The 26,033-nt window shown below is 36.1% G+C and overlaps 1 protein-coding gene across 3 annotated transcripts in view; it reads right to left on the reverse strand.

Moving 5' to 3' along the window:
- Positions 1-4,420: 4,420 nt before the first annotated feature.
- The window catches only part of CFAP20DC (CFAP20 domain containing), an 85,448-nt gene continuing 63,835 nt past the window's right edge, over positions 4,421-26,033 (reverse strand). For 2 of the 3 annotated variants that reach the window (XM_074878778.1, XM_074878777.1), the window contains 3 exons: positions 24,513-24,574; positions 9,184-9,275; positions 4,421-4,897 (listed from right to left, as the gene is read on the reverse strand). In XM_074878778.1, the coding sequence (XP_074734879.1) occupies positions 4,785-4,897; positions 9,184-9,275; positions 24,513-24,574 (267 nt within the window). In that variant the 3' untranslated portion in view covers positions 4,421-4,784. The remainder of the gene's footprint in view (positions 4,898-9,183; positions 9,276-24,512; positions 24,575-26,033) is intronic. The other variant, XM_074878779.1, reaches the window with a different exon arrangement.

A 26,033-nucleotide genomic window follows, 5' to 3' on the forward strand; every position in this document is an offset into this window, starting at 1 on the left:
CGATGGCCGGGAGCTAGCACCAGCTGTTCAGGTGTCGACATCTCCTTTTCTCTTCCAGTGATGAGGGTACATCTGTGCAGAGAGGTTTAAGGACACCAGCACAGGCCCTACGTGAGCAGAGGGACGTATCTGGGCCACATTTTGACAGAACTAGAAAAACAACCTTTATCACAAGCACCATCCTGGTGCCCTTAGAGCAAAAAAGGAGGTGGAACTGCTGGGGAGCGGTGCTCAGCTGGGGCACCTGGTGTTCGCATTGGCCTTGAACTCACCTCCAGAAACATCTCCCAGCTCTCCAGCATCCCCAGCCTGAGTCCATTCTCATCTGCCATGCAGACCGGATGGCACACACTTGGAAAGGGATTAAAAGCATCACAAATCTGTTGATTCACCACTGATTTACCACAGGAACCTTCATAATAATTCTTACCGTGTAGTTGAATGTCCACAGATTATTTTTCCTCTTGAAAACTGCCAAGCTTGGAAACAGAACTGCTTTTAGAGTGGCATGATAAGAGCAAAACCCTGGTCAGGTCTTCCCATCACGGCCTGCTGCACGTGACCCCTTGGGAGCTCACGTTTTTTTCTGGGGTTTCGTCCAGGCGTTTGCATTTGTGCTGGTTTTAACGCCTGCAGCAGGATCCCCAAACATCACAGTTAGAACTGCCTGTACAGCTGCTAACAAGCAAGTTAAACACCGAATAAGAAAAAATGACAAGTATTGTTGTTACACTTACATACTCCCATGGGTATCATGAAGCCAAGCTTTCAGTTTATCAGGGAACTGAATTTAAATAGTTTTTTTCAAGGTGCCAAAAAAGGTGGCAGATAAGGATGCCAAGTTACTATAGTAACCATGAGAAAAGTGGTGATTATCAGCAATACCACATAGAAAAGACAGACTGGATTGTCTTTGCATTTTACATGTAGCCCACTCCTTAAAAAAATAAGCCCTTTTCTAAAATAAAGAAATACCATGGAAAAATAACTTGAATATGAAATGCATTAAGGAAAATTATTGTCAAGAATTTTTCAGCCTGCACAAGCTTGCCATTTGACCCAAAGTTTAGAGGATGTGCCCCTCAACAGAATGCTTTATGGCTGAAGGATATGTGAATAATAAAGCATGACTTTTCATGCTTTCTCACCTAGTAACCATGGCAGCAGAGGGGAAAAAATCAATATTGATGTCCTACTGTAAGCTCCTTAGGACAGAGTGTGTTCTTTGTTTGGCATAATGAGGCTCACACATACAGACATCTCTTGGGTACAAGTGACAGTACTGCAAGATCAAAGATTACAAAGTCCTAGCAGCTGCTTGGAGGAGTCCATGCTGGTGCTCACACGTACCAGGTTGTCTGTGAGCTGCAGCTCAATGCTGCTGCAGCCCACAGAGATCTAAAGGCTGAAACCTGGTTATTTGGTTGGGCTTTGGAGAAAACCTCAGTAGATAGACCTAAGGCAAAAAGAATGAGAGAAACGGAGAATCATTCCAACGACAGAGAAACACGTTGCTCTGGGCTGTGGCTAAGAAGTGTTTTAAAGATTTCTTCTTCCTCCTGAACTACCTGAAAGCTGTGTTGACGGTGTTAACAACTGGAAACAAAGCAGTCTGTCACACTTCACATATGTAAAGAACAGAGAAAGGCCTGAGAGACCAACTGATTGACTTGTGAACTGCTGACGCCAGCAGCTCTACCAAGCTAATTCCAATTCCTCTATTTTCAATGCACATCCAAGCAACATTAATGAAACCTTCTTAAAATTTACTACATTTCAAAATTTCTGTTCCCCAAAATCGTAACTGATGCTGGGTCTGTAGAAATAAATCCCTGCAGTTTCATTAACCTGAAACTTTATTCCCCGACACAGGTCTTTTTACCCACTGGAAAGCGGGCTCTAGTGAGAACTATGTGATTCTCATGGACTAAAACACTGCACGTGACTGCTAGGAGGAAATCTCTGTGTTCTTCATCATTTGCCATAAATGCTGGCTTTGACAAATTGGCTAAACAAAAAGCATGCTGCGTGCCAGCAGTGCTTTAGTTCTAGGTTCACAGGATGATGATTAAGAAAAACATTGTGAGCAAAACTTACAGTCCTTGTATAAGCCTTTTGTGCCACTCAACTCACAGGTGTTGTTCACAGCATTACAGCAATCAATCCCCACCGATGTTGAAGACATAAAGCTGCTAACTAGAACACAAAGGGCAAGGATCCCAAACTGCTGATTTTGAAAAGCAGGACGTACCGATAAAATAGTACTGTGCGAATGACAGGAAAACGGAGTGTATCTGGACTTGCCTATGAACCTGTCTGGAACACAGACTCACCCTGAACCTAGTGTCACTACCTGCCTGCCTCCTTATCTCATTAAAGGCGGGGATAAGTGCATGGAATCTCCAAGGACTCCCTTTTGTCCAAGCTTTGGATGGCCACTGGTCCACTTTTGTACGTGACACATTAGTGATTGCCTGCTGTGAAGCCAGGACAAGCATATCTACTCAGCCAGGCATTGGCAGACAATCCGCTGGACGTTTGCAGACTTCTGTCTCGTAAATAACAGACACCGGTTTGCAGCCAGTAGTTTTGTTGTTTGTTTTGTTTTTTTTTTTCTCAAAGTGAGTAGTTATCTCGGTAGCATCAGTGACCCAGTCTGGATTCACAGTGCCCTATGACATCCAACCACTCCTGTGAGACGTGCAGCTATGAAAGGAAAATTAACATCACCTTTTAAATAGCCCTTGCCACAGGTACAGGGAGCATGGTCCTGGTGCTAGAAAGAAAGTGGTTCAATATGCGCAAGCATGTACAAGCTAGCATCTGGTTTTTGAAGGTCAAAATTATGATTTCATTGAACTTTTAAACTGATTATGGCATTAGCAAGAACAGGTACAAATCCTTCTGGGAGAAACAGGCTAAGGCAGCGTAAGTAAATTATCTCAGCACAGTATCTGTCTTCCTGTGGATTTCAGTGCTACTCTGACTTGAATCAATTTGTGATGATATGTTTGTACCTGCCACAGAAGCCAAATACACAATCTGATCTTATGCCAAGTCACTATTAACAACTGCATATTCAATTGATTCTAGGATATTCATCAACTGGGATCCATAATTACATATAATTTACAGACATACCATTTTAAATCACTTGCCAGTGAGCTTACTAAGCTCACTTTATGACATTCAAATACATTAGTCTTAAAATTTCACCGAGTAATCAGCTTGCAAATAATTGCAGTGGAATAGCAGTGGATATAATCAAGTAGAAACTTAGAACAAGAATCACCAGAAATGCCTACGGATCACTTCTGCGATCTGATTTTGCCATTCCCTTCAACTGTCTCCAGAAAACTGTTACATACTGAACTGGTGGACCCCAAAGCTGTTCCACTACCTCAACTCTATTACAACACAACTCCGTGGACTTCTGTGGTGGGCAGGGAACGCCTGCCCATCATGTTTTCTTCAATACCAGGCAGCTGATTTTTTAATGATTTATTTACCCTTTGAGCAAGTGTCCTGGTGGGTGTTGGGGGGCCACTAGCGGCGAGCAGCACTGCACAGTGTTACAGAATCTCCCTCGCTCTGGGGCAGGAAATGGGCACTACTTGGAGCCAAGGAGCAGCCATGGCAATGCAGAAACTTCAGGATGAGATTAACTGGTTTTTAGCACAGAAAAAGCTTGACATGTCTCCATGCACAGTATTTTATTAATTTCATGTAATGATTTCATTTTCAAAGGTGATGTACAGTCTGGTTTATATCTACAGTCTTTCTCTACAGTCAATAGGGATAATTGATGTACCATAGGAAAAAAAAATTCACAGTGATGCAGGTAATTTAAAACTCTAAGTTGGAACTTTAGGACCGTCACTGAAAACTGCACTGAAACACAATAGAAATGGGTTAAATAAATTACATTCTGTTACTGCAAGGTGTAATGGGAAAATTAATACAAACATGTAAGACCTGCACTCTGAGCACAGCTTCCCACATGAATCATATACACACCTTCTTGCCTTACATGAAACAAGACTCCAATTTTTGAGTGTTGAAGCAATCACTGTTACCGCTCTTCAGTCCTATGTAAAATCACATCAGCAAAGTAGAGACTAGCTGGTAGTCCCCAAGCCTGCCATATTTACCCTGTTGTGGTCTAGATTTATAAACTGCCTATGTGCACACCTTACAGTGCACTGCGCTGTACAGACTGTACCACCCTACAGCTTTGACATCATGCCATTACTGCTATATGCAACAGTAGAGAATTTCTTGAAGATGAGGAAAATACTGCTTTCTCTGATGCCTAATGGGAGAGAGTGAGCTTATGAAATGGAGGCCTTTGAACAACACACTGTATATCTTAGTGTACAAAGAATAAGATAGCTCAGAACCAATTAAAAATACACAGTAAGCAAGTAATGAAATTTTTTTACTTGAGTAAAACCGTAATTTACAGATAAACACCACAAATCTTCTTGATTCAACTTCCATTTGTTTCTGTAGAGAACCTCTGAATATTGGAAATAAATTAGACTAACAAATAAATGTCTTAGTCACAAGGAACTTTTATGTTATGCGATTTTCCACTGCATTAAAACTTAATACAAAACTATAAAAATAAGACACTATTTACAAAATATATTCATTTGTTTGCAAAACTACTGGTTAATTCAAGTTTTTAGTTACATCATAAATTATACAGCTCAGTCACACTTTACAAACAGTTAAAAGATAAACCTACTCTGAATACAAAATGATATTGTCTCATGATCTGACTATGCCAATTCATAGTACCTCCCAGAATCTGGATCAAAGTAACAGTTCAGACATGGATCATACAAAAGAGTCAAAACTTCCTCATCTTCTTCAGCATTGAGGTCATCTGCACCTGTGTCAAGCAGGAAAAGTAAGAATAAATCACTTAGACAATAACATGGAAATACTTTTCTGTCACATGACAGGTTTTTTCTTTAAAGTGTATAATCTTTTTACTTCTGAATTTTTACCTTCAAGATAAGAGCAATTCATATTTTTATTATATTTCTGAAGACTTGTACTTAGCTGAGGTGAAATCATGTCAGTCTGAGTTGGCTTAACAACTAGTCCGACGGAGCAGTTCAGCAGAAGTACCTTTACTGATAGTGGATGAAAGTGTTCCTAAGTGATATTTTTCTCAATAACCTCCTGAAACAATAATGTTTTAGCACGAGCAAAGACAGTCAGTGCGTACTTAATGCCTGTAAGAATGAAAGAATTTGAATGTCTGGTAACCAATATGTCACCTGAATGTCCAGTATAGGTAAATCTGCACAACAGAGCTTTCACTATCAGAGATAAAATATGACTCTTTCAGACAATAAAAAATTTAAGTCTAAGTTGTCTATAGTTATGTAAAATGCACGTATGTTTTCAAGTAACAGAAATGAATCCTTAGCCTAAAATACACTGATAAAGCCATACAGACTTTTATTACAGATGCTTTATGTATTGTAGCTCCTTTTCTAAACCTGTCTTTCATATAAGCTAAGTCTAAGTTACATGATCTATATCTTTTTGATAGGAAATAATTCACAGTTGAATGCAATCTGTATCTTGAATTTTGTCATAAATGTTCATCTTGTTCTCAGACTACTAATACAAACAGAATGCTTTGTATGCCCTAACACTTCATAGTAAGTAATGGCCTGTTATGCTAACAGCAGCAGTTTCACAACACTGAGAATCTATTTACAGCCAGGATCACACAACGATATATAGGTTACATTATCTAGAGACCAGAAAGTAGGTTGGTGCATTTAATGCATACAGAAGAAGCGTGCACTTTATCGTTTCAGAAGAGATTTCATTTTTGTTTCCTCCGTAGCATTAACAAATACCATCAGAAAGAAACTGTCTTTTACTGTAAGCAAAGGTAAAGCTAAATTGTTGCCCTCCCTGCTGTGGGTACTTCATCAGGCCTGGCAAGCTAAATGAGGTTAACTGAGATATTTTGTTTGGATAGCTCATGGGAAAAATTATGCAGCATAGAAAGAAGGCGTAGAACTGAATTTCTACACTTCAGATCATAGTGCACAAGCAAATGGTATTCATGCCTCATTCCCTCACACAGCCTTACATTTTCACCTGAAAACATGTTGTTATTTCCACTGAATTCTTCCATTTATTATTTTGATTCTCCTTGCCTATGCTTCTTTTCAAAATTATTCTCTTTTCTTCTCTAAGATTAAATCTCCTTCCCTCTTTACCTTGCAACTGGCCTCTCAAGATACTCCCTGGTTTGATTTAGGAATAAGAAGTTCTTCAGACTCATCAGGGGTATACCTCTTTCCCTGTATGCCTTGAATTCATACCAAATCAGAATTAGTTTGCATCCAGGACTAGTTGGATTTATATCTTTATAGCAATAATTCCCTGCATGTATTTTCATGTGAACAAGAAGAGGACTTAGTTTTTCTAGATGTACCTTGTTTTTAAAGTTAGGCTTCTTTCTTTTAGCATCTCACAGTATCTGCAAATGCATTTTAAGGCATTTCTAGATGTTGCAACAGATTTCCAATAGCAGCATAGAGTATTCAGTTTTGAACAGATTAGAAAACCATATGAAAACCTCACTTCTGTTGTTCTACTTTCTAAAAAGAAGCCCTAATTAAATCAAGTGACATTCTTCTACAATACTCAACTAATGTGTAACAGTTATGTTAGAAGTCATCTTTTTATGTTCAAATGGTATATTGTGTGCAACCTGGCCATATGTAGGAATGAAGTGTCTGTGGGCACATTAACTGATAAACAAGTGAATTTCAAAGAAAATTTCCATAGCTGTTTATGCTGCCACCATCCATACTTTTGGGGTTGAAGCTGCTCAGAATTGCATGAAAAAACCTCCTGGCAGTTTAAATTGAATATCATGGTGAAATCACAATGAAAACTTTTGTTTGTAAATCACTACAAAATTAACCAGTCTTTTAGGCTAAAAAAGAACTTGATTTAAAATAAAAACTGAAGTCTGTGATGTACGTTATAGAGAGATGAGTATTTTTTAGTTCTGAGCTGGAAGAAGACTGAAGATAGTTAGTAAACTGCCACATTAAATGAAATGCTGCCCCACTCAAATCAGGGGAGCTATTGTTTTATGGAGAAAAGCTTTTGCTCAAGATGTCTAAACCCAGATTACAAAGAATGGAGAAGGCATGTAGCAGCTTTTTCTGATCTCTGAAATAAGTGTACAAATAACTGTTTTGTTATTTGGATTTTGTTAACACTGTTTACATAGTCACCATAGTCTGAAGAACTAAAACAAAGTTTCCCTTTTCACAGAAATATATTTTCACTGTATTCTATGTTTTAATATTAGAAAATAGCTTGTAGCAAGTCTCACTTTAAGATACATGGATCATATTCATATGATATAAGTCAACTCCACTGGATCAGCTGTCAGTGAAGGGATGCTGAAAAGAATATTTTCTCTGATATGATCCTTGAACGTTGAACTATGGTGCTCAAATCTGTAATTATGGACTGCAAGGTTACTATATGACTATTGTCAACAGCTGTAGTCCAAGAAAGAAGACTCTTCAGTGCTGTGGTTCCTAGAGCACAATCTTAAGACAAGTAACAAGATACAATAAAGTAAGTTCCAGAGAATTTATGATTCTGCCTTTGTCACTTACTGTGGAAACTTTCTTGTATGACTTATTAAGATAAATGAAATTATCTATAAATCAGAAATATCAATGCCCAATAAGGGAAAAATCTATGGAAATGTATCATATTTATGAGTCTAAATTTTCCTCTTGATTGTCTTGTGAAACCTGTTGACCAGAAGACTACTTCTCATTACATCTCCCTATTTAACTATGCACTATGAATGGTGCAAATGTTAAGAAAGGAACAATACTGTAAAATACTTTCTTAGAAATGAATCACCTTTTTGCCCCAAAGTTATGCCCCAACTTATATATATATAAAAAAATATATATTTTATATATATTATATATAACTCTATATATAGTATATAGAGATTTTCTGTTTTCCAAATGTGGAATCAAAGACACATGATGTAAAATATTTCAGCATAAAGGAAAATGAGTTTAGGAACAATTCACAAAGCAGTTTGGAAATGATAGTGTGAATAACAGAAGAGATCCAACAAATTCCCAATTTATAGATAATAATGCAATTTTAAAAATTTACAGAAATTCTAGCTTTACTGCAGCAAGCCTTGGATTTCATACTAACATAAAAAATTCTCAGAGACCTATCACAAATTTATATCCAACATGCCTTTATCTCAAGGATTACTGCCCGATTCTCTTCGGCTTACTTAGGACCCTTAACAAAACATATTATTTGATTCTTCAAAGCAAGGTCCCTTCCTGACAGCAGAATTCTATTTTGCTGTCATAAACAATTACAAATATACATCTATGAAAACATTCCCAACTTGAGGGGCCTCATCTATTTTAGACAGTAAATCACTGAGACATCTTCATCCCTTGGGCAGACAAAATACACAGGTCGGATTTATGAGAGTTCACACTGAATTCCCCAGACTTGAAGAAAAATGTAGATATCTACCCTGTTTCCTAAGACAACCAATAAGAAAAAAGGGTATTTGAAGCAACCAATGTATTTGTTTTATTCTACTGTTGCTGACTTTCCAGTTTCAGCTAAGTACTTTGTCATTCTCTAAGAAAACAGCATTAATAAACAAAAATGTGTAACGCTTTAGGTGGTGACAACATTCTTTACATGCTGAGATTTCATTTAAGGCTAAATCTGATTTTTTTCTTTATAAGAGAAGTATCACTTACGTAAATGTAATTGTACTTCTGAATAAGAATGTTTAGTCTTTGCGTTCTTTCTTTCATAGGTTTGCCATCCCCACTAGCATAAATTCCTTATTTTAAACAAATAAAATGCATTTTTTATGAGTTAATCCATATCAAGCCAGAACGTTAGGAAACTGCAACTGCATAAGTTATTCTTCAATCAGAGGCAAATAATACTGCACGGAAAACTCTGCTAGCTTGAGATGAGAATAATAAATAAGAGAACTTGGAACCAAAATGTAGCAGTATAGAAAACTATGAAAGGCAGCACCAGGACTACAGAAACAGCATTTAGAAATTACTTTCTACCCAGGTCCTTTTCATTGTCTTCATAAATTCCTACCTGGAATACTCTGATTTGTTGAAGATCTAGTGTTCTCTTCCAGTTGTTGGCTTCCAGGAATGATGGGGGGACTGAACATGTTCAACCAGTCCCTGAAAAATACAAATCAAAGTATCATTAATAAAAGCACAGTTTGTGTTCCTGTTTGTTCTAATTCTTTTGATTATTAAAAAAAAATTTCAAAGGAAATTGCAGGTTGTAGAACATTATGAAACAAAATCAAGCTGGATTTTATTATTATAAAAATAAACTTTACAGTTAATACAATTCTTAAATGATAAAGCTTCCTTCCTTAGCCTTTTCACTTGTTCTGTTCACACTAAAATCTGTGTTTAAAGTCAGGTTTGCTTTGCAGATTTCAGCTGCTATTGCCCTCTCAGCAAAAGGTGTACATGAGGTGTGACCCATAATCCACAGAGCTATACTTTGAGAGCCTACGGGACTCATGAGAATCTTTTTCTGAGGAATAAAGACTTGGGATGAACAACCCGTGTTTGATGAAAGACTGTGGGGTCAATTTGTTTAAAAATCCTTACCCTCTCTAAGGAAAAAGGCTTAAAACAGTCACAAGAGATGTGTTTGGTTACCATTGACTTGGCCCTGCTTGGAGCCCCCTGTAATAGGTTGACATAGCAAGTGGTGTATCACTCACAGTCTGGATGGTTGGTAAGTTAGAGCTGAGCTTAGACATGAAATGGATGCCACTAACAGTGCGATACCAACTCAGTAGTCATGAACTGTGGGACAGCTGATTTGTGTTAAATAATTTAATCTTTCCAGTTTAATTTAACTTTAAAATTTTTCAATAAAGGAATGGAATTAGTGATCAGCGCTAAGAATAATATACTAACAGTTTTCTAGTGTTTTTAAGAAGGAAACATTGGATGTTATTATTGATAGTATTGATGATATTGGAAAAAAAAGCTTTGTCAGGTAAATACATTACAAACAATTGTTTATAACGATTTTTTATTGTTATAAAATACATTATAAATAACGTAAATAAATAAAATTGTTACTGAGCATAACATGATTTTAGCTACTAGCAAGACTATAGAAAGGACTCTTCTCAACACAGCTGTCACATATCTGGTTTGCTTCTGTAAAGAAAAAAATTTTGATGGGATCTTTATTACAGAGGAGGGAGTACAGACCTTCTTCACCTATTCAATTTAATAGACAATTTATGTCTCTCCTGAAGACTACTTTGTGATAGCTTTTCAAAATTATTTTCACGTTATCATACATTCATGCAAAGTTCAATGTTCATTTCACATACACCACTTTATGATACACTGTCTTTGTTACAGCTCAAAGAAAGGAAAACAGAACAGTTGTTTTTATTGTTATTCTTACTGCTTTTTATTGCAAACTGAACTGCATATTTTTCACTGAAAAAGTCACTGATATTATACTATCAATCAGAGAAAGACAGCCCTGGAAGGCCACATCTGTCACAAAGTTAAGACATTCCTTGTGCAGGTGACCACTTCTTGTAATTCTTTCTGTATATGAAACTAATCCCTGCACACTGTGCATAGCTGATGTTTCCTTAAGTTCCCATCTCTCCTCTTCCAACAGTAAAAAGCTATAGCATAGCAAAACTTCCATATAACCATTAACTAGACTAAATAATTGCAAGTTAACACTTGAACACAGAATTTGAGGGACCTCAGTAAATCATCTCATTTTGATAGAAGCAGATCCATCCCTTCTGACCAACCTATTTCACTGCAAGGTAAGGGGAATGGAAGGGAAAAGGGGTGTTTACATTCCCTTATGTTTGCTTCATGCTGATGGGGACAGTGCAGCTCTACAGAGTAAATTAAACTTGGTTTGGGGTTGATTCAATTTACATCTGGCCACGGCTGTTCTAACAGCTGGCACAAAAACGTGATGCATGCAGCCTTGTGCTAGGGGCCAGGGAGATTAGCCAGAGCTGTAGAGGCAACTTCAACATCCATGGCTTCGTCTAGACGGGATGAATTTTTCCAAACCTTGACAGACTTTACATTGCCAGACTGTAATTGTCTCAACTCAACTGTCCAACACCAAGTAAACAGGAAATGTACTTCCACTTTCTGAAAAGCCTTGATGATCTTACGTAAGGTTTGCTCCTGACATAGAAATCTGGTAAGGCTCAGTCATGTGTTATAATTGCTAAAATATGCCAACTGCTTTTTTTTTTTTTTTGTTAGTTCTGCTACTTCTGGACTTGCTATTGATTCCACATCATCTCCTGTTGGCAGGTACACATAATCTGGGGTGAATCAGGGGACAACCACCTATCTGTTTGCAGCCAAAATGGAAAAAACTAATTTTCTGCCTCAGGAAACAGAACTGCTGGTGTAGAAATCCAGCAAGTAGTATAGTAGATTTAAAGGAAGAGATATTGAATTTTCCATCATTTCAGTATGTAAAAAACATACTTCAAACTTTTTTTACGCCATCATATTATTTTCACATATATGGCCAACTCCACAACCAATCATCCTCTTCTGCTGTTCAGCTAATGACAGTGAGAACTGGTACAAGCAATCCACACAGCAATATGCCTGCCTAGATATCTCATTATTAGCTCTCTCTGCCATTGCTCACCATATTTGCATTCCTCGAATACAGCCAAAGACCCTTCGTTTACACCAAAGCTTCAAAAGTTTTTAGGAGTAACAGTTAATAACAGTTGCTATGTTATCCAGTGGTATGGTAGAATATATTTTCCATTTCTGCCACTTGCCTGGGTGCTTTGTGCTGCCTCAGAATCAGCCAACATAAGCCTAACACTAGAATCTGACCATGCACATAGGATGTGGTCAGAGAGCATGAAGCATTATCACTTACCTGGTTCTCTACAGTTGCACTAAACGCAATGTCAGCAAAGGCAATCTCTTGAAGAAACTGCAGCAATTTTAGAGAAGGTAAGGAAGAACTACTAGTGTCAATCTACATCTCTGCTTCCCAAGCTACTCTTTCTTATAAATTCACGACAGATTTTTTAAAAGACGGGGATGTTTGAGATCCAGAGGACGAGAATACTTCTGCTAGCAAGACTGCTGAAGCAAAAGTGGTGCAAGGACAGAGGAAAGACAGTGCTTGCTTCTAAAGAGAATTATCTCAGCCAGACCAACAAATGTAGTTAGAAAAGTAAAGAAGTTTTAGAGTATATATGCAGTTCTACACGTCTGGCACAAAATAGAAGAATTTAAAGATATGTGTTTTTCATATAAAATATGTATCAGAGAATTTCTAAAGAAAATAGTTGGTACCTGGAAGGCAGAGAGGATGTTAGTAAGAAGGAAAGAAAGATAATAAGGCAATTACCTGCAATAGAAAAGAACTCCAATAGAAAAGAGACAATTCATTTAGGGAACATCAAGGGAGCAAGGTAACCATGTGTCATTAAACCAGTATTTCTGTTAAATTAGTAGTTCTTATTACTCAGGAAATTTATGAATTTTAGTTTGAAGTCTCATCTCTGGAAGGTCTTCCTGAAAGATCAAGTCTGAGAAATCAGAGATAGGATGACTTGTGAGTAGCTGGATGATTTTATCTTTGATTGTGTCCTTCATTTATTGGAGCCAATTCCGGTGTAAAGGACTTGTTCAGTTTCATCTTTATATTGATTTTGATGCATCTGGTTCAGTAGATGAATAATTATTTTCTCTAGGAAGTGCAAGTGCAAGATCTAGGGATTTTGATGGTTCTAAAGGGAGGCAAAGGAGTTTTTACTTATGATAGAGGCAACAGAGATGTGTTGGCAAGTTTAATATTTCCTATTAAGACAGTCTTAGATTTAGTTCATGTTTTCTTCTCTTGATGTCCAAGAAAAACTGTTTTGCTATTCAAACCCCTCTGACCAAGACAAGTAATCAAAACACTACAGCATTACAGATTCATTGTTGACTTAATATTACTTTTAAGGTTGAAACATTTTACATTAAAAAATTTACATATTAAAAATGGTTTATTACTTCCACAAGTGAGTTATCAATATCTAAATCAACTTTTTCTAAAACCTTGAAAAAAATTTTTTTAAAAATCTCATGTGTGCTGAAATCTTCTTGGCCAAATTGCAGTAGAGAGTAAATACTGGCAGTTGATAAACTTCTGAAAAGTGGGTTTACAGTGGTAATTCTGATAGATGCTGTAGTCTAGTAGTCAAGACAGACTTTTCCACAATGAAATCTGCAGTTGCTTTTAGGAAGCAACTAAAGCATATGTGTGTGTGAGACAGAGTGTATGAGTTAATTTTTTTTAAAAAAAAAAAAAAAACCTGAAAAATCTGTAGACCTTGCTTAAAAGTAGAGCCCAGCATGGAGACAACTGGCAATATTCTGAGAAATGCAGTCTGTGGTCTGTGTTCCCATTTATTGTGTTTTTATTCTGACTGAATAAAGAATATTTTTTGGTGAAACTTCTTTAAGAAGCTAGTTTATCTCCCTAAAACAGAAAAGCTAACCAGACATTCTGTCTAATTAAAGACACTCTATTTATGCTATCAATGCCTTCAGCTGTAATCAATACAATCAACATGTAATAAACTATCTAGAGCTTTCCTGATAACAATGTGGAATGCTAAGTACTATCTTTTGACATTGTGAGTTGCATTGTATGAAGGCTCAGAATAGCTTCCACACACATTCAAAGTATCATGCACCTTTAATACTTGCACTGAAATTCTTCATTATTCTGAAAGCTATTCTCCATACCAAAATATAATTAAAAATGTTATATAATCTTGCTATATTACGGTCTTTACTTAAAAAATTCTTTCAGAAAATGTCATATCTTGAAATATCATGATAGCTGAACTGTGATGGAAAGCAAAAGAGTGTTTTGGACTTATGAACATTGTTTTCAGTTTTATGCCAGTATGTTAAATTTTGCAGAAAATGGCATCCATCGGCAAAATCTGTTGAAAAAATTAGCGATGCTTTATTAAGTAGCACTTATCAATGACAACGTATTAAAATTATTACCATCAACAGAAATCTGAAGAATCAGAGAGTTTTGTTTTAAATCTTAATGAACACCTTTGATACTTTGATTTTTTTACAGATATTTTTGCGTTTTAGTCTATCTTACTGGCTGGACTGAGAAAATGGCAAATCACTTAGTATAAAGACTTTTAACATTGCTGTGAACTGAGATAGCATACTTTATTGTATTTCTTTTGTATCAGATTTAATTTGCATTACTTAAATCAATGGGATCATTTAATCCACATTATTAACAAAATTAAAATGCTTTGAAGTTATACTATGGTTTTGTCCAACAGTCTATACAGGAAATAAAAGGAATATTCAAATTATGCAGTCAGCCTGGAAGTATACTTTAAAAATGCAAGGCAAGGGCTACATTATATCAAATCAGGGAATGAAAAAACATCAGTTTTGTATCACTAAGAACACACCAAACTGACAGACTATTAAGTATCTAAAGAGTATGATCAATAAAGAACATGAAAGATGATATTTAACTGCATAAACTACTTAGTAAATCTTTATGAATAAGAGAGAACAGGCTTGTGCCTGAGCCATAATACAAGGAACACATTTGCTCAATTATTTTTTACAATGGATAATTTGACTAACTCTGTGGAGGGCCAGAGTATCAAAGTATCAATGAATCGAGAGTATAAAAATATTTTAAGGAAAAAAGGACCATTCTTGACATCTTGTACAACTAAAATCTTAGCACATACTTCTGTTGTATTAGTAATATTTAATACCACATGAAGCAAATTCTGCTGAAAATGCTTAATGTGAATAAGTAATACTTTACCACAGTTCACTGAATGCAAAGTGTCAGCTCATATCAAAAGTACAGTTCAGTATAGCCTAAATACTCAATTCAGCTAAGATGAAGACCTATTTTTCTCACTTGTTTGGATTTTTAATTATATCTATTTAAGAAAGGTTGTTAGAGACTGAGTTCTTAGACAAATCAATAAAAAGTCACCTAGCTTTGTAACCCTCACCAGTTCCCCGCTACATTGTTTTTGGAGCATGCATTACTTGTTAGGCTCCTCTAGATTAGCAGATCTGAATTTTCAATTATTTACATAACTACTGAACTTCATGCATGTGTGTAACTTCATTAACTTAAATCAGATTACCTATACACACCTATTTGGGTTCTGCTTTGTAATATGTCAATGATGTATGCATAATGGGAGGTTGGGTTTTTTAATAGAAGTATTCCCATAGAAACAAACCCTTCAATAATAGTTTCAGTAGTGAAGCAAGGACTATATGTAGTCTGTTAATAGTAAGATTTGTTTGTGTTATGTACAGAATGCAATCATATTATTTGAAAAAGTGTTGAAATAAAATTTCAGGTCCTGCCACTACAGATGTCTGTATAATCGTGAAGTAATCTGAGCCTTAAGTTGTCCATTATTGCACCTCAAATGGTTTAAACAATTTCAATTTTTGAACATTCTTAAAGTTTTTACATAAATATGACATAAACCAAGAAACATTCAATGTTAATTTATACTTCAGTAACTGTTCAGTGCTACTCAGCTCCAGGTGGGAAAACCAGTATCTTTAAAATGGAAAACTGAGTGAGTATACAAAAGAAGAAGATGATGAAGATATACTACCAAAGAATATAGAGTATACTTATACATACAAATCAAGGATTTTTGAATGCACATTTTAATAAAAATCTTGAAAAATAACATAAATATACATGTCCATATGACTTTGCATGAATTGAAAGCTCTATTTTCAGAAGTATTTAAGGGCAATCTAGCAATACGTTAATGATTAAAAAAATGCAAGCCATGAACTACATTGTATTATTCTCCCGGAGTGTTATTGTAGTTTCAAAATATCATTAAATCAGCACAAACCAACACTTATCATTTCCTGCACATTTTTCACAGTGAGCTGCATTCTGACTATGAGTAATCTGTTAATATGTTCTTTGCCTCACAATCCGTCAAAGTGACAGATTCATTCCATCCCTAATACATAATATCTTCATTTACTGTATGCCTTACTGGAACTTTCTTTTTTTGCCAGCACTAAGATTTAGAAAATCACAAGCATATTTACAGAATGCCTCTTTCCTTCCTCCAAACCACTTCAGCAAGTCCAGTCTGCCAAATACCATACTTCTAATGGAGGCAGAGAGACCTCCTAAAAAACTAAAGTATTTAATTTTCAATGAATTAGTAACTAAAAAAGAGATCATAAAAAGGACAAGTGCAACTGTGCGTGGAAGACCTGAATCTGCTCTTAAAGTCTTAAATCTGTAAATGAACTGGTTTACGGGTGCTAGATTAGATTCAAGGGTAACAAAGGAGCTGTGAATTCTACTTATTAAACAAGGTATTTAGATAGTGCAAGGTGCTATTACAAGTGTGTACAGTACAATCATGCTGTCTGGTATTAGCTGAAAGTTTGACCTGTTAATGCTATCCCATTTTTCTTTCATTATCAAAGTTCAAATGATAAATTTTTGCAGGTTATTAAAAACATACAGTGTCATCTACATCAGTCTAAAAATATGAATGACCTGAATTTGGAGGTTTAACAGCTTAGTAACTAATATATTGTGCCATTAAATACATAAAGCTTCTATCATAGCTTCTGTTAAATGACAGTAACATTGGAATTTACTTAAAGACTAAACCTCTAGTTCATCATCATGTTAGCTTGCTGGCTAGATTATAGTCTCAATATTCACTAGCAATATAAATGACACTAGTAGCAAACCCCAGTGTTTTATCATCTAATTTAAGCGAGATACTAGCCCTTTCTTCCTTGCTAGTTTTGATTCGTTTATCAGAAGATCAGCTGTATAAATTGTAAGTAATGAATTTGCAAAGGTGTATTAAAATTCCTTCATGTTAATCTAATCTTAAGCAAGTAAATTCTCATAACTACATCAGATACTCAATGATCACTTAATCAAATGGATTTTCACATTTAATGAAGTGTCCATTAGGTAGGGTGTGCTTCCTTTTTCACAATTTTTAACAATTAAATAAACCATTCATTTAAAAAATTGTATTTTAATATTCCACCAGTTCAGGAAACACCCGAATCTAGTACCTAACGAGTCTTGTTGCAATTAAAGTAATTCCTTTTCTCTGCAGCCAGTCACCAACAGCATCTTACTGTTCTATGCATCTCAGATGTAGACTGCACCCCATTTAACTTTTAATGGATGACATGGAGCCAGAGGGCTTTTAAAAATCAATGGAGAGACATGACTCAACAGAGCATTAACTTTAATATTATCAAACTTGTTAAAGGTGATGCTGTTGAATGTTCCTAGTCTGTGAAAACTACCTTTCTTTTTCGGAAAAGTCAAACAAAAGTATGCAAGAAAACTCCGACCTTTTAGTATATTAATGCAATGAATGGTACAGCATGAAGTTGGAAACTTAATCATCACAAAGTGAGAAGTATGCTACCTCTGTTTAATTCTCAAAAAACATCAAGTTTTGTCAACAATAAATGTAAAAATAACATAAAGGAATCCAAATCAACACTCTTGCACAGATGATACCAGAATAGAGGGAAGGGAGGTGTTGGCATGTGTGCCCTTGGAAACCCAGATAGTTTTGCTCTGTCGGAGAGTGTTGTATGCATATGTATGCAAGTCAGTCAAGGGGGCTGACTTGTCTGTATTTAAATAAGCTTCCAGTTCAGAAGGTGGATGGAGGAATAAATATGTATTTCCATAGATAGGGGGCTGGTTAGTGGTAGTAAGCTTTTTCTCTCCAGCAAAGGGAACAATACGACTGGTACAAACCTATTTGGAAGCTTGCCTGCCCTGTGAACTACCCTAAAATCCCAATGGTCTAAGCGCTGTCAGAAGTTGGACTCAGACCTTAGATGCTGGCTTGTGGCTGCACCGACGTGTCTTGTCATCTGCAAACACTAGAGATCCCCTGGAAGAAGACATGCTGGCAAAGGGCCACAGCAACAGTTCAGCTGAGTACTGAAGGAGAGATCGCAACACTGTGAACAGGGAATCCCAGGCTTGGTACGAGGTAACACCTATCTCTTCCTTTCAGTCAAAAAGATCTTAGAGGCATGTAAAATCTTTTACTACTTATTCTCCATCTCTACATATAAGCACAGTCAGACAACTCTGAATGGCCCAGAATATTGAGAAAAAGTGTAGAACAAGTAAAAAAATATTTTTGGTTAGTCCTGAAGCTACAAAAAAAAAAGAGATAAACTACCTTATATTAACATAGATGCAACAGCACCTTTGAAAGCATTTGCCATGTTTTATGTTCAAACCCTTGGAGTATATGCTGCCACGTTTTCATGTTCTCAGATTCCCATACAAGGGAAAATAATTTTTGGATTATTTTAACAAGCTTTTACATGTTAGCCATTTAGTTCTCAACAACCCTGCTGCAGCTAAGCTTTTTACCATCATGATTAAAAAATTTAACCTTTTCAATTAGATGTTTCCTGTGCCATTTGTTTCTTTTGTCGTGTTCTTTTTCATGCATATTATAGCCTGACAAATGCAGCAGAACTTTGCTAATTCAGATTAACGACTGGGAGACCTATTGCAATTACGCTGTTTTGTGGATGAGTAAAGTAACTGAATAAGTACAATGAAAAAACAAAGTAGATTTTGTGATACATTGTTCTTGTTCACTTATTTTGACAAGTGTTGTGTAATTTTATAATACTTCATAATGTAATATTGTCTGTTTTGCAGGAGTAATGGAGTTGTATGACTTTGATCTTGTAATGAATCATAAAAATAAATACGCCTCTTTGCTTGCAAAACTCCAATCTTTAACATGCTTCTTAACTTTAAGTTATTCTGCTATTTAAGCCTTTGCTTGAAAATATGTGAGACAAAGACCTTTTCTGTCTGAATTTCACAGCATGCATGTTGGAGAAATTCTGGTGTAGTGCAAATAACTGTTACAACTACAATCCTTTTACTGCACCGTTCTGTAGGTGAGTTTAATCTTACTGAATCTCTCAGTGGTATAACAACACATGCATCAGCTATTGGAATGTTTAGTTTTCATTTGGGACAGATGAGAGTACTTGAATGGTAGTCTCAAAGCTGAACATTGAATACTTGAGAGTTTGCAGTGTTTTTGTGCTGGAATCATGGATACATTATGCAAATTTCAGGTGCCATGATAATGGCACTATTTATGGCAACAATAGGTTCTAAAAAAAGACTTATCTAGCAGAAACTTTCAAAGAAAGTGAAAGAAATAATTTACTTCCTAAAATCAATGGAGTGGTCAGAGTTATGCATAGAAAGAAATGTTCATTATATTTAACTAATATACCAGAATTTTACCAACAATCAAATTTGAAAAGAAGTTAAAAATGTATTTAGTTACAGGAACATATTTATCCATTTTATGATTCATTATCTGAACTACTGTGCACGCATATCATTACAAAAATAAGAAAATCACATTGTTTGATAAAGTAGTAGTTAAGGCTATGGGTTCTGCTTTTTTTTTTTCTTAAGGTAAAACCTAAAACTTATTCTGAAAAGTTTATAGTTATTGTCCTCCTCAAACATGCTGATCTCCATGTCAATGAACCATTGCTTTGTGATGATAAATCTTGTATCTATAACATTTATCATAATTGAAGAGAAACCTTTACCAAAAAAAGGGAAGAAAATGTTATTAGCTTTTTTTGGGTTAGTTTTGGCTTGGGGTTTTTTTGGGATTTGGATTTTTTTTGATTGCAGAGGAAAGAAGATTGATGACATCCTGATCAGCCTAATGTAACACCTGTAGGTTACAACGACAAGACAGCTTGCTTTAGTCAGTCCATACCAAGCCCATGCGAAGTGAGGTCAGTGACTATTCATCATTTGTCAAAGACTGTGGGCCCTTATCAGCCAATTATAGATACAAGGAACTTTATATTACATCCACAAGTGGCAAAGCTACAAAGGACTTAAATCACAGTACAGTGGTGACACTTTTTATAGATAAAACAGAAATCTAGACAAAATGCTGGCCTGAATTGCATCATATTTCCATTTTGCAATTTTAGTAAACATTTCATAATATCATTGGTTTTCCTTAAAATTGTAGGGACCTCATATGCTCCTTAGTTTTAAGAGGTTTCTTTTTTATTCACAACAAACTCACTGACGGAATCTAATTTAAACTAAAAAAAATCCCACTGAAGAAGCAACTGACTTCCATAGACAGAGCAGATAAATCTAGATTTTACAAGTTAGCTACTGGACTGGCTCAAGGATGGTCCTGAATCCTACCACTTCAGAGCAACTGTAACCTCACTTTTCAAGGCAAAACCTATGGAGATGATAATCTCCATGGATGCAGGTCAGAGGGTCATGGAGAAGACCAAGACACTGGCAAAGGTGGATAGGAGCCTGATAAAATGACATCTCATCGCTTCTTCAGATTCTTGCTGGAATTTTGGAGCTGACAATCTACATCATCAGCTACAGATGGACTCTCAGGATCAGCAAGGAGGCCTAAGATTCCTCTCCTGTCCCTACAGTGGGTCATGACCATCCATCAGGTGCGGCAAACTCCAACACATAGGGCTGAAAGGGCAGGGTCCACTCTACACTGATGCATACATACACTTTCACATACCAGCCTGGCACGTGTGAGCTTCTAGCAGCACAGGGGAGACAGAGGTGGAGCTAACAAGGGTGTACAGTTCTATTTACTCCTGGTAATTCTGTGCAGGTAACCGTGACCAAGGCCACAGCAGAGGCACAGACTATACTTCAAAAGATCATTTTCACTGACTGATACACTAATTAACTTCTACAGATTCCAACCACCCTTGGAAAAGCTGTCAGCCCCACACACATAGAGTAGTATGAGGTTGTTTTTAGAGCTGTAAACATATGAAACCCACCAGCCACTAATAGAGACAACAAATTAAACTTTAATTTAAAAACTGTTTTAATTTGTGAATGAAAAACAGCTTGATCACTCATTCTTTCGTTTGAGACCACTAATCAATAGACTTCCTCATAAAATGATGCCTGTGTTTTATATGCAGATCTTACATTTTTGGCTATAGTCTGAATCAGGCAGACATTTACTATCATCAAATATTTGTGCCTACAAATCACTATGGGAATATTTTTTTTTAACATGTAGAGTTAAATGTCTGGGTAAAACCTAACTGAAAATTTGTCTGTACATTTTGTATGAAATTACTTAAGTAAAATATACTTCTTGTGAATGGATACCCAATGAAATGTTGAAGTATTTGTGTTCTACTTTAGTGCAGTTCTGGGGAACAGCTGTTTGAACTTCATAGGAACAAATTTTATTTGGTAGTTTGGGAAGAGTTGAGTAGGGTGCTGAGAGAGGATCTAGTGAGGCAATACTTAGAAGATAGGTTTCAAATTATATAAAAAAAACCCTCTCTCAAAGATAGAAAAATCAGCTTTTATGAGAAATAAATTTTCTGGAGACCATCTATAGAAGTTTAGAAAATCTATTCATAAAATTATGCTCAAGTGATCTTTTTCAGAGAGCAACTCTACATTTTGCAGTTCAGTATGGCTGAAGTTCCTCTAGAATATTTACTTTCTTTCAGCATTTCCTTTAATGAAACTTCCAAACCTTCTATGACAGACAAATATTTTGAAGGACAAATGCTTACTAAGTAGATGCAGGGTACATAGCAATTTCCAGTCCCTGCACTGGAGGAAGAAGTAACATAGATACAGCTTCCTATCTGGAGAGAAGAGAGTAATTCTGAAATCCATCTAGGACCATACAGCACATCAGTCAGTGGGAAGTGCATAGCTAAAGCCTGAAACACTACACATCATCTTGCTCATCGGGCTCTGTAGCCTCTGCAGTCAGCCTGTCTCCTTTCATTAACTGGTTCTACACCTTGCAAAGCAGCATGATGTGGAGGTGATTTGTATCGCAGTAGCAATATTCTTGGCAGACTTATGACCTTTACCCAGTGGAACCAATGGAAAATGAGTCTAGCTGGGTCTTTTTATTGACTGCATTTCCATTATCTTCACAGGTGCTTTCTTTCCTGGCTTGTTCTTTTATCTTATTATGGTCAGAAGCTACATTTACTGGACAATAGCTTCCCCATTGCTCTCTTTTCATTTCCCAGAAAATATCACTACTATACTTTTTAAAGTTACTTGAGACCTGTCAAATTCCTTATCACTCTTTACAACAAACTATTTGTTTCAGTTAGTGCATTACCTAACTGTCTTCATGCCATGGTGTTCATACTCACTCATCTACATAAGATAGATCTATTTTTCAAATATTCTGTGTTCCCCTACATAGCTACAGTAAGCTTACAAAGATTTAGACATTTTCCAGTTGCTCATAGATTACTTGTTAAAATTGGCTTTAAAAACAGTTTAGGACCTAAGTTACAGAATTATGATTAATTTTATCTAGTTCTCATTTAGGTACACACTCTCTGTGAAAAACATTACAGAGTTTTCCATTATAAATGAAAGGTAATGATGTGAATAATGGTATTCAAGTCACATCATCTCCAGTTTTTATATCATGATGCAAACTGACCTCATAATTTTGTCATCTTCTGTATTTACAGCCCAATAATGCTTTTCTGGCAGTTCACAAGGGCTACTGAATTTATGAGGCACTTGCAAGTCAGGTATTTTATGAATACTTTGCCTGCATTTCTCGAAAATGATTTCTAGAGAAATTTAAGCCTACTGTGTGTACTGGATTAAAAAAGCATAAGAACTAAGTTATAATTTATACTATTTTGTTTTAAATTTTATTATATGGAAATACAAGTCTTCAGTGTTGATCATATTAACTTGATATGATGAAACACTTTATTTTTACAGATAATGGTATTTATTCTGTTTTTCAGTATATAAAATGTACCAACTACCAAATTGGTTTAGCACATGCATAAAAATAACTTAATAAAACCTGACTCAACCAATGTACATGCAAAAAGAAGACTTACAATGTAGCTTGCACTAAAATATAGGCAATTCTAATGCCATCAGAAAAATTGATTCTGGAATAAAGAGTCCAAAGTGTCAGTCACAAAGTACCTGATATCTTATCTGTGGACTATAGTCAAGTGTCTCTGTCCACTTCATCCATTGTAACACTTCATAAGGATAGAGATAGTTCCTCTGATAACCAGCAGCCAAGGCAGAGAGGTTTTCTAGACCAACATAAGCACTTTGATTTCCATGTGAAAGGCAACAGGAATCCAGGATTATACTTTGACTCCAGTAATATATTGTGTGAACTAGGAAACATATGGCTGCATGTTGCAATAATTGATGCACCTGGGTGAACTTGCACAGCAAGTTTCACAGTGCTCACTTCATAAAATCTAACAAGATGATTTTAAATATATAAAAATGTGGATGGCCGGTGAGACAAGTGACTGAAAACATCTGTGTGAGGAGAAATGCATATTATCCTGTACAACTGACTAGCAGTGCACTACCATAAAACATTTCAGACTGTTGATAAAAGATAAAGAAGTTGTATCTGAAATGTCCTCTCCTCCTATCCCTCCCAACACACATACATTGTCCAGTTAAAACTTGGACAAGCAAAATCCACATTAATGACATTAAGTGAAATAGGTCTACATTTTAAAATAAATGTTCAGGCTGTTAAAAAATTGACAAAGTGATGTTAGGGTTTCACAGATACAAGGCAATTCTGAAACTGGACAATTAATTTTGATTGTCTCAATGTGATTATTTCTCCCTAGCCACCCCCTCCCCTTGTCTTCATCTTACCTTATTTTAAAGTCACAGGGATTTTGTTGCTTATTCCAAACAAAACAGATCAAGCCAAAAACCTTACAGCCAAGATATGTTGTAGACAGGATCCCTTTGAACTATCCCACAGTGTTGTAACATCTTCTCCTGACTGGGCTATCTTTTGAAAAAATCTGTCTAAATAAGTAACATTAAAATCTTTTGTAACAAATGGATTCCCTGACACCTACAGTGATGTACAGAATTCTAGTTCTAAGCCTTCAAAGCAGAGAGGGAGAGAGGGAGAAAGAAACAGGTGAGTATATGTGTGTCAGATGAGGAAGATTTGCTGAATCACGCATCAAAGCAGATATAGGAGCAAGGCCTATGTCAGTTACTTTAAATACACACTGGTACATCCTAAACATGCAGAATTCAGTTCTGCGTTCCAGGACAACGCAGACATACTGCAGACAATGACTAAAACAAGCAATAGTAATGCCCTCCGAGAGGAGGTTGCAATTGAAAAGAGATTTAAGATTCAATCAAAGAATGTCACATTTAATATTTGGAACACTCTAACTGAATCCTTACTGCCTGGGCTATAAATGGAATCTTACCGTGGGTTGGAATGAGAAAGTGGGCTCATTTCTTTCTGATAGTGATGCTCCTGACTGATGGGCTATGGAAAACAAAAAATAATAGTGAGAAAATAGCTTTGCAAATATTCTTTCAGAATGTTTAGAAGAGATCTTTTATGAGCATACACATTTGCAGCTTCTGATATTAACATTTTACAGTCTTCTTTCTTATCTGTGAAAGTTAAAATGGATATTCAGATCCTAACTGTGCAAAAGTACAACTTAACAGATGACTCTTGTCTGGGTGGAAATACATATGAATTAAGGAGTCAATGGCATGGTCATTTCTCTACTGCTTGTGAGAGCCTTGGGACAGAGTCAGGAAACTTCAGAGAGGGAAGGGTGGCAAAGTCTTGTACGTATATAGGAAGCATGGTGCAGGAACTCTTAGGATCTGGGCAGAACCATTCTTAATATTAGACAACACTGAGCCAGAGCTAAGAGGGCTGGCAGGCATGGTTCCTCTCTCCTCAGAACCACCATTAACACTAATCTTAGCAGTCTGAAATGAAGTTTGCTGAAGCACATACAATTCTCTATGGCACTGCCAATCTGAAACATGGATGAAGCTGTTCATGAATAGCTAGTGGTGGACTGTATGAATAATCATACAAGGGATGGTCATTTTCCAGTCTTCAAATCTTACCTACCCATTGCAAGAATGTGCCCCAAAGGTTTCAAACTACATTTGGTTTACGGCATTAAAAACAGTTATTTGCAAGAAAGATCAATATTCATAAACTGGTATAAAAATTTAAGAATTCTAAAATTCAGAAATACATTTTCTCTCAGTATATATGTAGTGCTTCCAGAAGGGACCCCCTCCTGCCATTATCATACACCTCAAAAGCAGTTCTAAACAAATCATTGAAGTAAATGCAAAAGAAGTGAATATACAAGCACACATTAACCATACTTGTACAATTTAGGATATGAAATGTTAAAAATAAACAGTAAGCATTATGAAAGCAATTGCTTTTTTTACAGAAATCAATATAAAAATGATGGTTCTCATGGATTCAGGAAGCTGGGAGGGATGCTGTAAAATATATGTTCAGGATGAATGACACCCTAATTACTGCCAAATTTGAGTCACTGCCTGGTGGTGGATAGTGCAATTCCCAAATGATGGCTAGTGGAAGACTGAGGATGAGACAGAAAGTGAATTAGTCAGTCTATGAACCAGAATATCTGTCTAAATAATTTTTAGTCTCATTTCATAGTAAAGAATAGTCTGCCTCAGTTTTGCAATTTGACTTGATGTGAACAGATCCCTCCAGGGGTTGTCAAACTGAGCTCTCAGTTGGAATAATTCTGGGTTTAAATATCACTCCTCTTGTCTGTCAGACTTCAGTTCTGTCAGCCCATTTTTGTGTTAAGTCGCTTTCTTTTCTGAAACATCACAAAGCAGGCCAGAAGACCTTCCACAAATTAGGTATGAACCTAGAAGTACTCTTTCAAATATTTTGCAGATCAAGGCTTATGGGACTGAACATATAT

Source organism: Strix uralensis, chromosome 10 (genome assembly GCF_047716275.1).
Source record: "Strix uralensis isolate ZFMK-TIS-50842 chromosome 10, bStrUra1, whole genome shotgun sequence".
In the NCBI taxonomy this organism is placed as follows: Eukaryota; Metazoa; Chordata; class Aves; order Strigiformes; family Strigidae; genus Strix; species Strix uralensis.